The 13,998-nt window shown below is 38.4% G+C and overlaps 1 protein-coding gene across 1 annotated transcript; it reads right to left on the bottom strand.

The window, feature by feature from the left end:
• Nucleotides 1–3,701: 3,701 nt before the first annotated feature.
• CSTF1 (cleavage stimulation factor subunit 1) lies at nt 3,702–13,761 on the bottom strand. Its single transcript, XM_069495803.1, has 6 exons — nt 13,713–13,761; nt 10,989–11,186; nt 9,273–9,550; nt 8,918–9,115; nt 7,417–7,807; nt 3,702–4,503 (listed from the first exon to the last, which is right to left on the bottom strand). The coding sequence occupies exons 2-6, from the start codon at nt 11,155–11,157 to the stop codon at nt 4,244–4,246; spliced, it is 1,296 nt and encodes a 431-aa protein (XP_069351904.1). The 5' UTR covers nt 11,158–11,186; nt 13,713–13,761; the 3' UTR covers nt 3,702–4,243.
• Nucleotides 13,762–13,998: the final 237 nt, after the last annotated feature.

Here is a 13,998-nt window from a genome sequence, read left to right as displayed (position 1 = left end):
ATTTCTATAGCACCTAATAAATGTAGGAAGGCAAATTGCCTTTGTTTTTTGTTTGCTTTCATACTGTTTCCATGTGGACTTCTGCTTATCAAGCTCCCTGACTGGTAGCCTTCAAACACTGGGCACCTACTACCTGAATTATGAAGGACAGCTCAACACCAGGCTTAGCATGTCCAAAATGTTAAAGGCGTGACAGGACATTTCAGTTTGCACTGCTTTAAAATCACCTGAGGTTATGCTGGCAGATTTTGATCTCAAAAAATAGCTCTTTGGGTCAAAGTAGAATTTCATAAATTGCCAACAAATTCACTAAATACTGTAGTGTACGGATAATGCAGGGAGGGCTGGGGTCCCGCAGTCACTATAATTTGTAGTGGTAACTCAGTTTTACAGCCTGAATTTTGATCCCTAAATTGAGAGGGAAAAGAAATCAGAGCAAGAATTGAAAAAAAAGATGCAAAGGAAAAGATGTGGGTGCAGAGAGGGGACAGAAAGCTGTAGGAAAAGGCTGAATGTTGGCAGAACAAGAAAACCCCAGGCAGAAAATAATGCCAGGGAAGAGGCTTCACAAAGGAGTGAAACATCCACTGAGGGAGCAGGAAGGCAGAGCAAAAGCTCCAGGAAAGGCCAAAGCACTAAGGACGAAAGCTATAGAAATGCTGAAGTAGAAGTTTTCACAGGTTTTATTGTTTTATTTGTATCTACTCAGTCACTTGCGAAAGTCTCTTAATCCTTGGTCCCATTTTAGTTACCCTGTTTTAGTTCTTTAAATGTATCCTATATACTTACACATTCTGCATCTGATAATTCCACTGCCCTTGCAAGTCTGATTCTGTTTTTTGTTTTTGCCGATTCTCATCATGGTGCCTTGCTTCCTGGTGTATTTTATTGTGAATTCACAATTCTCAGAGCTTTTTCTGGGTGTATTTGAAGACTGGGCTTAAGATGTGTTTTCCCACAGAGAATTTGCGCTGGCACTCGTGGCCACTATCAGTTGGAGATTGCCTTCTGTTCTCTGCTTGATCTTCTCCAAGCAGGATGGGTAATGTAAATTGCTCCAAACCTGCTTTGAGGAACGGCTTATGGATTGCATTCTCAGAGAAGGCCCTACCCTATGCCAACATCTACAAGCCCCCGAGCCAGTGCCAAGAATGCAGGTTTCCCCATCTCTTTCTCCGAGGCAGGTTTCTGTCAAGTTTATCCTTTTACAGAGGGAGGTATCTTTTGGGCTCCAGGATTTCCAGGCCCTGATCAACGTTCCTGCCCCATGAAGACTCAGAGCTTTGACTTCTCAGAAATCAAGGCTATGAGGAAATGACAAATTTCCTTGGTGCAACTGTCAGCTCCAGCATTCTTAATCCTCTGGATTTGTGCTTTCTCGTTTTTGCCTCACAGGAATTCCCTTTCTTACTAGCCCAGGTATCTATTTAGCGACTTAAGAAAAATGCTATCCAGCTTTGTACAGAGAGGGCTCTCAGGAGTATCTGGTTTGCCATATTTTCTGAAACAGGTCTCGCCACTAGAAGCAAATGCCCCCCTTCTCCATCCTCTAAATCTGTTTATATCATGATTCATTAAAAAAAAATAAAGCTTCACTGGTTAAAGTGTATGTTGGAGATTATTTTGATTAACCCTGTAATTTTATTTATTTTTTTAAAGAAACAGGTCTCGCTCTGTCCCCCAGGATGGAGTGGAAGTGCAGTGGCATGATCACAGCTCAGTGCAACCTCGAATTCCTGGGCTCAAACAAGGTTGTTGCTTCAGCCTCCCAAGTAGCTAGGACTACAGGCATGTGCCACCATACCCGCTAATTTTCAAATTTTTTTTGTAGAGATGGGGGTCTCACTATGTTCCCTAGGCTGGTCTCAAACCCCTGGCCTCAAGTGATCCTCCCGTGCTGGCCTCTCAAAGTGCTGGGATTACAGCCGTGAGTCACTGTGCCTGGCCTGATTAAGCCCTTTAATCACAGAAAAGGAATCTGTAGCCCAGAAGAAAAATGCTTTATTACTTACCAAGTCAGTGACAGGGGTGAGACTGGACTCCCCTACATTGCCCTTCCTAAGGAAAACCAAAGTTTAAGGCAAAAAATAGCTTTTTCTGAATAATCCACAGAAACTGAATTAAACTCAAGTTCTTTAAATTCACAGCGAGTAGAACAAAGATACAGAGCAAAATGTGATTCAGCTACAAAAACTGACTTCTTAAAACAAAGACTAAAGAAACACTGTGAAAAGTACCAAAGTCATAATTGCTACTTAACTGATGTTCAAATATGGGAAACGTTCAAAGCTCTTAAAAAAAAAAAAAAAACCACACCCAAAAAACCTCACTTTAAATTATCGTCATATACAAAGTTTATTTCAGAAATCACATCTTTAAAAAAAAAACATAGAAGGTATAAGTTCTTATCCTGACCAGATATTATGCATCATTTGAAGGCCAGGGTGTTGCATGGTACAATGAATGAGGTGTGGATACCAAGTCCATATAATATTCTGGGCATGTATTCCAGCTCAAAACATTGTGACTTTTAAGAGAAAAAAAAAAAAAAAAACTATTTTGGAAACACACAAAAGTATCTTGATCTTGTAAATACAAGTCCAGAAACTACAGATCCACTGCTGAGACTACTGTAAAAAGTAGGCATTTTTATTTTATGAATAATTGAAAAGCTCCAATGGAACTTAGGAGTGCAGTGTGGTTACGTAAGAATATGAGCCAAAGCAGAATAATACAGAAATGTTAACTCTCTGCTTTATAGTTTCATAGGCTGAAAGCAAAGGAAAGTAAAAAAAAAAAAAAGAAGTGGGGAGTTTGGGTTGGTAATTTTTTGGGTAGAACTGGTTATCCTTGTTCCTATTCAGTAGGTTTCCTTTAATCTTACAAAAGTAGCACGTACAGATGGCCAAGTTCAAATACTGGAGAATCAGGACGTAAAATAAATTTATAGTCACTATGGACCAAAAAAGTATAGTTCTTTGGAAATCTGAACTAAAGCCCTGTGATTTAACATGTTGAGAATGCTTACGATGGCTTTACAGACCAAGGAGTTAAATAATCCTCAAGAATGATGACTAAAGCAGAATTTTTATGCAATAACTTTAAGTTCTTATAATATAAACCAATTACTTATACTTTCACCTATTTACTATTTTATCGAATGATCCCAGATTGTATTTCTAGGTACTCCTGCCCAGATCATGAGGTATTTATTGGGGATAAATATAAAGTTTATGTTTATTTAAGGGGAGTTCAGGGTACTCTAACCTAGCTAGAGCTGAATCCAGTGAAATACTGCCATCTTCTAAGAAGTTTCAAGAAAAAGAAAACTTGTATCAGATGGTTAATTGCATAAATCTTCTGAGAAGGCATTTACCATGTGCATCCACCATGAGAAGTCATTGTTCATGCTGAAGTGAAGCGAAAAGATTTAAATCACGTAAGAACAAAGTCAATCAGTATTAATCATTTGTGAAGATAAAGCAACACCTGAGAGCAACAGCGGGCTGGCCTAATTTGATTAGCTTGGATAAATTTTCAATTTTCTCCCATCAAATCACAATAATCTTATCAGAAATACAGTTACTGAAGATAAGCATTGCAGGTACTTAAAGCGTAACGTGGGAGGTGTGAAAGATTCAGCTCCTATAAATCTTCAGGAAAAACTGGCCATTAACTTTATTAACATGAAAAATATATAACACTAAAGTTACAGATCTGAGCTTTATTATCAGAATGACATCATTTTAGGACAGAATGAAGAGATTCTCTAAAATGATTTCGATATGGTACAAAATTCCAGGTCCTCCGAGCTGCATGCCTACTCATCTGTTAATACTTCTGGAAAGGAAATATACAAAGAGGGTATAATAGAACAGGCATGAGAAGTTGACAAGAGAACCAAATAAAAATTCCTCATGACAAAAGCATTTTAATAATCCATCCTTCTTCAAACAATCAGTAGATTCAAAAGAAACGGCAAGTCCTGTATTTACAAAACCGATGAAAATCACACTGTAATAATCAGTGAATGTAAAACAACTGCACAGATCTGCGTTTCCAACTTTTTCCACCATGATTCTACATCAAGGTAAAAAAAGATTCTTTTGTACAAATCCAAGAAGGATGTAGACAGAGGCAGCACAACTGCCAAAGATGGTACACTGACTTATGATTAAAGCTGGTGACAGGACACAGGGGAAGGAGAGCAGAGTCCTCAAGGAAAGAATGATCGCGAAGGGGCTCAGTCGGTGGTTGACCTCCGGTACCAGAACCTCGCCCTGAAGTCATCACTGCACGTCATAAAGCCGGGGTTGGTGGGCGAGTGCACTATGCACCGCACGATGTTGTTGTGCCCCAGGGAGAGCAGGTTTCTCCGCTCAGCCGTCCTCGAGTCCCAGCAGCAGAGACTGATCGTCCTTTCGTCAGGCAGCAACACATAGTCCTCGGTGTGGTTAAACACGGCCTGTGTCCGGTGCACCTGCCGGCCACTCAGTCCCGCGCCTGCCACAGAAACCAAGAGGTTAAGGGGCTGTGGACTGAGGGACAGCTTTTTAAGTTCACATCTCAGACCCTCAGAATGTTCTAGCATTCAATGTAAAAACAGCATTTAAAACGTGTTGAAGTGATATACCCTGTACAATTTCAGAAAACTCTAAAAAAGCATAAAAAAGAAAATCACCTCTAGGCCACCACCTCAGGCAATACTCTTAATGTTCTGATGTATGTCTAGGCATAAAAACACATTTTAAAAATACATGCAAAACTGGTGCCACATTATATATATTTTTTCTATTATAGTTTTAACTAACTTTATGTTGGGTACATTTTTCCATAGTTTTTACTAGATGCAATGTATCTGACAAGTTTATAAGCATTACTACTTACTTAACAATTCTTTTACTGCTATTTAGTTTATATCAATTATAAGCAATGTTGCGATAAACATCCTTTGTACAGAATGCTTTCTTTCCTTAGGATTAAATTCCTCGAAATAGAATTACTGGGATAAAGTGTAGAGACATCTGCTTCCTAAAAGGAAGCCTTATCCTTTCATGACTATGAATAAAATACATATTTTGTGTTTAAAGTACCATATAAAAAAAGAAAGCAAAAACTGCCTGATAATTATACCACCCCGAGGTAACCCTGTCAGTATTTTGGTGACTATCCTTTCTAAATATCTGTGTTGTACATTCGTTGTACATTCACTTATAAATTTCTTAAGTCAGAACATACATCATATGCTGCTTTCATTTAAGAGTATATACTGCAAATTTATAAAGAGAATATAGCTCACTGGATAAAACCACAAAACTTTGTGGTCAGATCTATTAGTGATGTGACCTTGGGCAAATTATTTAACACCCCTAGGACTTAATTTTCTCAACTGTTCAATGGGGATAATTACAGCACCTAACCTATGAGGTTGCTGTGAAGATTAAAACGAGGTAATGCACAAGATGTGCTGTTCAAGTGCTCAACAAATGTTACCATGAGTACTTATTCTTCAAGGCTGCCTGCTGTCAACAGATGCATAACAGACTTAATACTTCTTGGGAAACATTTATGTTGTTTCTAACTCTCAACTACTCTAAATCAAGGACAGACATCCTTTTATGTGTGCATGTGTATGCTTGTCCAATTATCTTTTTAGGTTGAATTTCTAAGAGTAGATCAAAACATACGTATTTAAAATTTTGATATGACATGAAACTACTCTTCAGAAATATTTTACCAATTGACCCTCCTACCAATAAAATGTTGATTTCTTCAAATCTTTCTCAATATTAGATATGTCAATCTTTTAAAATTCTGAAATCTGATGAACAAAAAAAAGATAATCCCATTTTCATTTCTTCGGTTTATAGTGAAGTTGGCCATCTTTTCTTATATCAACTGACCATTTTTCTTTTATAAAATGGCTCCATGTCCTTTGGCTCTTTTTCTGTGAAATTTGGGATCATCTTTATAAGGTCTCTATTGATTAAGGATAGTAACCCAATGTCTAGCATATATATACATATATATGCTATGACTATGTTTCCTTCAGTCCAATATTTTAATTATTTATAGCATTTTAAATTAATTTTTAGCATCAAAATTTCTAATGTTTTAATGATTTCTTTCATTATTTCAAGAACCTTTTGAATTTTAACTAAATATTAAAATTGGAAATAGAAATCTTAATGTGCTAACATGACAGGGTCTTGACCTGTGAATTAAAAAAAAGGAAAAAGATACTTTGCACGTAAATTCAGTATAATCCTAATTTTGAAAAACCAAATTACAATTCTCCACTAAAACAAGCCAATCAACCTCATACCACTAAAAAACATTCCAAAACATTCATAAAACAAGTAAATATAATAAGCTCTTGTCAAAAGTGTGGCATCTGTCCAGATATAGCACACTCCTTGAGAGTGGTTATTACTTCTGAAGGGGGAGGACACTTTCACATGCTTACTCTTATCACTTCTGTATCTTCTTTTTGCAGTAAGCACACAGCTTTTTAACAAGAAATATTTTTCAAAATAACTTCATATGAAAGTATTTCAATGAAGTCACAAAGAATTATAATAAAAATGACTGTACTATATACACCAGAAGCCAGAAAGCTGGCAGGGAAGCAAACTTCTGGTTACAATGAGACAAACCTAAGGCAGGTTATGCTGCACCCCAGTGGTTCAAATGTCACCAACTCTTCAATTTTCTTCTTTAAGATGCTAACTTATTAACAGAGCAGAGTCCCTTACGGTAGTGGTTTCTTGTGAATTTTCTATGTGATGGTCATAGCAACTTTAGTATATGACACAAACATATCTCACAACAGAGGAAGCCAGTGGGAGTTTCCTGGAGGTTTTCTACCAAACAACAGTCTTCGATGCTACAAGGAACAGAGGAATAATTCACAGTATTTTAACAATACTATCAAATAATCACACTTGAACCCTACTAGTGACAGGATAAATTTAAACAGACCTCATTATAAAAAGAGGTTTTTATCAGCCCTTCTTTCCCCAGTGCATATAATACTGAGATCTACTGACTGAGGCTTTTCTCTGGATTGCTCTCAGGTTTCTGTGGGAAGAGGGCAGGCCACTGGTCTACAATTGAACCACCAGGTTCTCAAATTTTACTTGCATGAAATCCAGACATTGTCTAAGGTATGATGTACTGAGAAGAGCAAAGTGAAAAAACCATGGTTCTATTTCCAGCTCCGCCTTCTATTCATTGCAGCCTTGGTTATGTTATTTAACCTTTATGCCTTGGTTTCCTTTTATTTAAAAGAGGGATAACACCTTCTTTGCTCAATGCATAGACTTATTGTATTGCTCCATCTCGAGAATCTAAAAGAGACTTCTGGAAACTGTAAAATGCCAACGAAATGTTAAGTAATATCAATTTCTTACATACCCGTGTATCTGACCAGTGTTCGTCCTGTAGATATTTCCCAAAGTTTAGCTACAGAGTCTTTTCCACTTGAGAGAATGTATTTAGAATTTTTGGAAAAAATGGCAGAACAAACTTCAGCACCGTCATGTGCCTTCTCAAAAGTTGTGATGCATCGATTTGAAACACCATCCCATAATTTGATGCAGCCATCCTTGCTACCAGTTACATACATGTTGGCACTGGGATTGTAATTAACGGAACATATAGCATCCGTGTGTTGATCCTGAGGATTGCAGGAGACAAAACACTGAAAGGTGTTGATATCGTAAAGACGAAGAGTAGGATGCTGGGTTCCAACAAGTATGAAGTCTCCCGAAGGATGAAAAGAGATGGAGCGTAACATCTCAGCTTCCTGTTAGGACAGAGGCGTTAACACAAGTGACCAACTGGTGAACAATTAAATCCAGAAGAAATGTGGAAAATATCTGGCTGATGCAAAAACCCATCAAGCAACCATCCGCTATTACCCAGGAATCAGAAGGAATAAAAGTACATTCTGAAATATATGAAAATAACTTTTGAACAGACATTTCTAAAACTATATATTTACTGGTTAGATTATTCCAAAAACTAGAGAAGTGAGCTACAATATTTACAAGTGAACAGTGAGTGAACTCAGAATGGAATGTTATCAACCTATGACACATTCATGCAGTTACCAAATGAAGATAAACACAACTTGTACATAAGAATAGCTTCTTTAATTTGCTCGGGGGCTACAAACATTTAGTAAACAATTAGGTTTAATTACGGAAAGTTGGAAGCCACTACTGAAACATTAATAGTTCTGCAATGCATATTCAAAATAGGGACCACATATCACTTTTCCAGTAAACACTTGATAGTTTTAATTGAAAGCTTTTTTGATTTCTGTAAGTTATAATTAGTGAAGTTGTGTTTTGTTTTTATCAGAGATCTGCAACCTTTAAAGAGCAATATGGATTCCAAACCCTTGTGGCATGAACTGTGACCAGAAGCAGTCTTGACTGGCCAGAGGAAGCAGGCAGGTGGCAGCATGTAAACTATGTGCCAACAAAATCCAACCCATGTGCCATCCATCACATTTTATTATTTTTAATAAATTTTAATTATTATGGGTACACAATAGTTGTCTATCTTTATATGGTACATGTGATGTTTTGATACAGGCATACAATGTGAATTAATCAAATCAGGGTAACTGACAGATCCATAACCTCAGGCATTTAACATTTCTTTGTGTTAGGAACATTCCAATTTCACTTTTTTAGTTATTTTAAAGTATACCCTAACTTATTGTTGGTAATAGTCACTTTGTTGTGCTATCAAATATTGTTCATTCTATCTAACTATATTTTTGCACCCATTAGCTGTACTCTTGTTATAAGATCATCACTGACACTACTTTTAAAAAGAGAATAATCGTACAATAGCTCACTGTACTTAAGAAAAAATAGAAAGCTTCGTTCCAAAGATTCCTAACCTGAATGTACTTGAAAGCTCTTTTTGCAGATGGTTTGGAATAATCAAATAATTTAAGAGTATAATCCCTTGAGCCAGAAGCCAGGATCTGTTCTGTTGGATGGAACGCGAGACATGTAACTTCATCCACGTGGTCATAAAGAGTTCGAATCACTGGGTGATTTTCCATATTCTGTTGTGCAGTCTCATTCATCATGACCTAGACCAACAAGAAGAGACACTCAAGGTACAGAACCTGTCTGTAATTCAAGTACACAATCCACAACTAAGGCAAACTAAAGCTTATTTAAACTGTACTCTCATTCTCCCAAAAATTAACAAAAGGCAAACAGTAAGTATGTTATTGGAACTTTTACCTCTATTGGCATGGCACTTTTGGCCAACATCCTCTCTGTGTCAAGTATTTTTATGGAAGCATCAGCAGACCCAGTAGCTATTAACTGCCCATCTCTACTATAGGTAGCTACACGGCATGGTCCTTTATGGGATGTGACATAGCATGTTTCATACTCGGAAGCCTCTGGGGACATAGTCTGGACATCTGCATCAAATTCCAGGTCAATCCCTGTGCCTGGGGCAACTGTATCTGAACGACCAATTGCATACTGAACTGCAGTGTCATCATTTTCCATTCCTGAAAGAAATCAAAATTAAGGGTATAAAAAAAAGTTTTTATAAAAGGCCAGCACAAAGTTCTGGATCTCAACTACAAAGATGTTCATCAGTGTCAACGTACTATTTCTAACAGTTGCATGACACCTAATGTTTTACAAAATTACTTATACCATCCATGTTATTCAAGGCTCACAACATTGTGAGGCGATGTGGGTTGGGGGAAGGTAAGGCTTCAACAAAGTCATTTCCCCAGGTTCCCTCCTCCAAGGTTTATTACTTTAACTACAACTACAAAAATAAAAAAAAAAAAAAAGAAAAAAAAAAAGTCCTCTAGTTAACTTATCCATTTTTTTCCCATTCTAAATTTTAATATTTTTAGGGCTGAGATCTGTTAGTACCAGCTTTGAAGCTCATTAAGTCAGCTATGTTGTTAACATTAAATTTAGCAAAATGTTTCTGAAAGAATGTTGACATTTAAATAAAATAAAGTTTATCAAGAATTTGCATTTTAATTTTAAAAATAACCTCAAACATCATATAGACAATATGTTGACTAGTGCAGGAAAAATTAGAACTACAGATGAACAAGAAAATAAAAACAATCTCAAATTTTACCAACCATCGATAATTACTGTTAACTTGGGTATGAATTCTTCTGGACCTTGTCCTGTGCAAGCAGTTGTTTGATTTTTCAAAACAAAAATAGACCCACACTGTGTAACATGTTGTGACTTACTTGTTCTTTTAATCATACAGAATAAAAATCCGTCCAGGCTAATAAATACTCATCTATATCATTATACTATTCAATTTTATGGATATTTAAAAATTTATAGCTAATTCCATATTTTGGGAATTTCAGTTTATCCATTCTATTTCACGATAAATTCTCACAATTGGCATTGCCAAGTCAAGGGTATAAATGTTTTTGGTAACTCAGTATTTTACTGAGTGCTTTCTATTATCAGTCAGGTAGGCACTGGGACTTATTTACTGTTCAACAAGACAAGGTCCATCAGATCCTTCCTAAGCTTGCAGTCTTTTCTGGGGAGCTGAAGATTGTGTGGGAAACAACCCAAATCATAAAAGAAATTTCAGAGGGATTCTGTTACCAAGGAAGTGGAATCACTGTGTTAGAGTAACGGGGGAAGTGTGGGGAAGAAAGTGGGATTATTTTAGAAGGGGTGAGGAGGACTCAGATGGCATTTGAGCTAAAATTCGAAGGAAGTCAGTGATGCACTGACAGAGTGATCCAGATAATGCATATAAAGACGCTGAGGCTAGAACCAGCTTAAGGTCTCCATAATCTGGACTTCACTTACTCCTTCGATATCCAACCACTATAACTGGTACATACTAGGCACTAAAACTAGATAAAAGTAACCCTGAAAAATTCTGCTGTGTGAAAAAATCTACAACCTTGCAATGGGACCTATGAATTACCACCCACAAGCTACCTAGTTTGATGAGATGCAGGAGCTGCTCGGAGGGTGCACAAACGGACTGAGGCTTGATTTCATTGATGAGGCCATTAGCAATGCTGATGTAGCCATCATAGAGCAGCTGGCTAATGATCAGCTTGTAGAGCTGCTGGCGGTCCTTCAAGCCCACTTTGGTTCTGTACATCTTGGAGAAGATGACAATTTCCCTGCCAGCTGCAAGAAGGGAAAACGGACGGTGAAGGACAGAGGCACTAGTAAATCACAGAAGCAACACAGGACTCTTTGGTCACACTTCATCTTGCACAGTTTAAATCCCATTTCTACAAGTTGCATTATCTTTGGTCAGTGACCTCATTTCTCTGAGCTCAGGTTCTTTAGCTGTTAAGTCACTGGAAGTTAAACAAGATGGTGCATATAAAGCATTGAGCACAGTGCCTGGCATACAAAAATTATTCAAGTCATGCTACCCAATATTGACAGGAGAATCCCTCATCAACTTTTCTTCTCTGCCAACTACCCACCTGTAATTTTTATTCTTTATTGCTATCCCAGAACCTTCTATTTCTTCTATTAAACAGTGACTGGTGTTTCCAATATGCAAGACAGCTGCTATTCTGTCAATGTCCAGACTACTGTTTCCAGTAGTTGTATGTTTACTAATGTCTGTTAGGTTCATTCTTAAAACCTGTTTTAAGGCAACTGAGCTTCTTATTGTAATTACATAATTTAGACAGTAAATCAAAGTAGGAGGGCAAAAAAAAGCTATTGTACTATGAAAACTAAACTAAGTTGAATGCATTGGAAAGATTCAAAGGTGAACTACTTAATAAAATATTGCCAAATAAGATAAGGCCAAAACAGTAACAAAAATGGGAAAAGATGTAAAAAATCTGGAAGGACTGTGTACTCACTGATTTACAAGTGTCTAAGTTCTCCTTCAGTATTAGAAAGTGAAACAGAAAACTATAAATGATAGTATCTGGTTTATGCAAAAAAGAACTCCAGTTGGTGGACATGATTGGATAATTTAATTATCAAAAATCAATGTCTATATGCATATGTTTGGACAGATATTAAAAGGCTGTAGGTGTCCAGAGACAGCAATAAAGAATAAAAGTGACCTCAGAACCTGAGTTCTTACACACTGTGTGATACTGATGGGTGGTAATTATAATAGCTAACACGTATTAAGCACTTCCTACATGCCAGATACCATGCTAAGCACCTTATAAGCATTAGCTCATTGAATAAAATCATTCAATGTATTCAAGTGTATATATGTACAAGCAAATGTATGTAAATCTACACTTGTGTAGAAAACACTGGGACACGATAAAGATGAAGCAGGCTTGAAGAGGTTAGGACACCTACTCAAGGAAAACTGTGGCTGAGTAACTCATCTAGCTTAAAGTGGCTGCCAGAACTGCCCACTCCAGAGCCCAGAACTTAACCATGGAATTCAGGAGATCCCACCCCAAAATATGATACTTTGTTATGTTGATAACTTTGAACTGAGGGCATTTGGGGAACAGAATGCAGGCAGAGGCTTTCTCTGAGCTCCTCTTACCTGCTTGAATATGAACCCTCCAGAAAAACTAGTTGTCACAAACTGAATCCTTATTAACCAGGGAAGATTAACTCAAATCAGAGGAGGCGGGACTGGAAGTTGATACCACCCATATAAATGACCACCTGTTCTTCTGAGGGCTGCTCTGAGACAGCTTTTATTACCTGAGAGAATTTTTATCTGCATAACAAAACCACCTTTATTCACCATACATTTCCTCCATTCACCCTCCCAAAACTAGTGTCCACACTGCCCCAGAAACCCCCAGCCACTATTCCTTTCAGTAGCCCAGGATGCTGAATAAGCTTCAGTCCTCTGACACTTTTGAAGAGTTTCAGATTTTGTGGGACTCTCATACATAATTAAGTTCTTTCTTTTCCCCTACAGACAATGTTTAACAGACATAAGAAATGAAAGATTCTGGGTAGCAATAAAGAATAAAAATCGCTGGTGGGTAGTTTGGCAAAGAAGAAAAGTCGAGACATTTTATTGTAAATATCGGCTAACGTGACTTGAATAATTTCTGTATGCCGGGCACTGTGATCAATGTTTTACACGCACCATTTTGTTTAACTTCCAGTAACTTATCTAACAGTTAATCTGTCTTATGTCAATTTAATTCGTGACAATTGAATGACAAGGAACCCAGAAGGAGGGAGGGGAACTATTTTTCACTCCCCTTGCCACTATTCCATCAGGTCTCTTCACTCTTGCCGGCGCATCTTGGGGTGTACAAAGAGATTTTTCAAAACGTGGTCCAGCCCCCACTTCAACTCCCATAGAACGTTCACTCGCCAGGCTAGCAGAAGTCTAATTATCATCCCCAATTTGCAGGCCAGGGCACCAAAGCACGAGGACAAGAACCCGATCCAGGACCACTCGGGGTTGGAAGGGGGACCAGGGCCAGAACACAGACTCCCCGTCACTAGAAGGGCCGCAACCATCCCGACGCAGAAGTGAACTAAGGATTGGGTGGGAGTGGGACAGAGGCCCTTTGAGTAAAAGAAGTGGGTGTGCAGGCCAAGCCCAGCAACTCGGGAAACACGAACTCTGACGTATGCCACCCTGCTAACTCTCCACTCTTCCCGCTTCGCCCCAATCCTTCCTCTGGTCTTCTAAAGGCCCCAGCCGACCGCACCAGCCACTCTTCCCGTACCCCCAAACCCTCCTACCAGGTGGTCTGGCTTCCTCGGCCTCCCGCTCTGTCCCAGAAAAATGGAGGCGCGAATTCTGCCTAATCGATTGCTCCGAGCGCGCGTTCACTGCGCACGCGCACAGGGCGCCACGTCGAGCGCTGCGCTATCGATAGTTCCCAGTCTCTCTTGCCCTTCTCGCCATCTTACTTACTGGCACGTTCAAAAAGTTCGTTCACCTCCTCCGACTTTATCTCCTATGCGGCAACCTTGACGTCAAGGAGCTGTTGTCTGATGGGCAAATGCCCTATCACGGAGAGCACCG

The sequence above is a fragment of the Eulemur rufifrons genome, chromosome 20 (genome assembly GCF_041146395.1).
Source record: "Eulemur rufifrons isolate Redbay chromosome 20, OSU_ERuf_1, whole genome shotgun sequence".
Classification (NCBI taxonomy): Eukaryota; Metazoa; Chordata; class Mammalia; order Primates; family Lemuridae; genus Eulemur; species Eulemur rufifrons.
The sequence above is the reverse complement of the archived record's forward strand: the minus strand, read 5'-3'. Positions and strand labels throughout refer to the sequence as shown.